Consider the following 1,974-nt stretch of genomic DNA (forward strand, 5'->3'; position numbering starts at 1 on the left):
GAAGCCTACACGCCTACCATTTCCGAAACGGACACGAAAACGCGCGAGCTCGAGGCAATAAGTGCGCGTTTCAAGCAGCGGCGCATCAAGCTGGGCGTGACGCAGGCCGACGTGGGCTCAGCGCTGGCCAACCTCAAGATCCCGGGCGTGGGCTCGCTCAGCCAGAGCACCATCTGCAGGTTCGAGTCGCTCACGCTCTCCCACAACAACATGATCGCGCTCAAGCCCATCCTCCAGGCGTGGCTCGAGGAGGCCGAGGGCGCGCAGCGCGAGAAAATGAACAAGCCCGAGCTCTTCAACGGAGGCGAGAAGAAGCGCAAGCGGACTTCCATCGCCGCGCCCGAGAAGCGCTCCCTCGAGGCCTACTTCGCCGTGCAGCCGCGGCCCTCCTCGGAGAAGATCGCCGCCATCGCCGAGAAACTGGACCTCAAAAAGAACGTGGTGCGGGTGTGGTTTTGCAACCAGAGACAGAAGCAGAAGCGGATGAAATTCTCCGCCACTTACTGAGGGGGGTGGGGCGGGTGGGCGCGGGAGGAGGGGCAGAGCAGGGAGCTGAAGGGGCCTTTCGGGGCTTTTCCCGGGCCGCTTCCCCCCGGATCTGGCGTGTCCGTTATCCTGCCTGCGTTTGGCGAATCCGTCCTCCAGCGCTCTCTTCCGCCCCCTCCTTCCCTTGTGCTCTCCTTGCCCTCATCCTCTCCCAGCCCGGAGCACTGGGGTGCTGGGTGTGGACGTCGGAGGGGGAGCATTGGGGTGAGCTGGTAGCTGAGGGGGAAAGAAAGCGGAGCCTGGAGGAGGGGTTTTGAGGAGCAGGATGGTTCTGGGGGTTAGGGTGGGGGGAGACTGGAAGGGTAGAGAAATGGACTGTTTTGGACCAGAGACATTTATCAAAATCTCCTGGGGACCAAGGAACTATGTACAAAAACAAACCTACCAACCACCAAAAAAGCTAAACAAATAAAAGCAAACAAAACAAAGCAGAACAAAAGCAAATAAAATATGCGTTAGAAATTTAACTCCAGGGAGCCATATTCTGCAGCTTCAATCCCCCCCTAAGGAAGAGAAAACAAGAGCACCACCATTATTACCACTGACCCAACCCTTCACAAATGAACTGACAAACGAAAGCCAAATGAACTGGAAGGTGAGATTGTGGGTAGCTAAGCTAGTTGTTCTGTGTATTTAATTTTCCCCTCTCAGTCTCACCTCTACCCCACCCACGCTCTTTTTGATTATTTTTTGCGTTCCAAAGAGACTGGATGGCTGCTCTCCGTTGCCAGAAAGTGAGAGGGGGAACAGCTGAAAGGGGGCGGGGGTATTATGGCCTGTTTAGGTGGAGTCCAAGTTTCCACTGACTTAGCCTGTATTCCTGTGGCCTGGGCCCATTCGGGTGGGGGTGTTTAGGGAGAGAGAGGTAGTATTTGAGCTGACTAAAAGGCAGAATTTATGGAGCTCCGAAAGAAATATTTCATTCTAGAAGAATAAAACAATTTTGACAAATTCTTTTCCTTTTCATTTTTGCTCTTATATCTAAGATCTAGAAACAGACTATTTCAAAATCAGTGCCACCCCCGTCCATAGAACTTGCTTGCCCTTTCACTTTCACTTATTTTTCTGAGTGTAGTTTATTTAAAACTGCCTACTGAATTTTATTTCCTATTGATTCAAATAGATTCATGGGATGGAAAACAATAGGAGAGATACTGTGTCCCTTTTACTCCACAGAACAAGACTCATCTAGCTCTTCTAGGTACCCTTTTCTTCTCTCTTGGAGAACATGAAATGGTTGAAATATTGAAAAGTTTTTGCTTTCAGTTGGAGCAGGACTTGGCTGTGGGGAAAAATCAACTAAATCCCAAATGAGAGGAAGACAGAGTTAAAGTCCTCCATTTGTTTCAAAAGGGTCTGCATGTTGGGAGGGGGGGAAGCAGAACAACTGTGTTTCATTATTATTATTATTCAAAAGTAATTTATTGC

General features: G+C 50.5%; 1 protein-coding gene across 1 annotated transcript in view; it reads left to right on the forward strand.

Annotated features, from left to right (window-relative positions):
• The window catches only part of POU4F1 (POU class 4 homeobox 1), a 5,264-nt gene extending 4,757 nt beyond the window's left edge, over positions 1 to 507 (forward strand). Inside the window, exon 3 of the mRNA XM_014453521.2 lies at positions 5 to 507. Within this exon, the coding sequence (XP_014309007.1) occupies positions 5 to 507 (503 nt within the window). The remainder of the gene's footprint in view (positions 1 to 4) is intronic.
• Positions 508 to 1,974: the final 1,467 nt, after the last annotated feature.

Source organism: Myotis lucifugus, unplaced genomic scaffold (genome assembly GCF_000147115.1).
Source record: "Myotis lucifugus unplaced genomic scaffold, Myoluc2.0 scaffold_24, whole genome shotgun sequence".
Classification (NCBI taxonomy): domain Eukaryota; kingdom Metazoa; phylum Chordata; class Mammalia; order Chiroptera; family Vespertilionidae; genus Myotis; species Myotis lucifugus.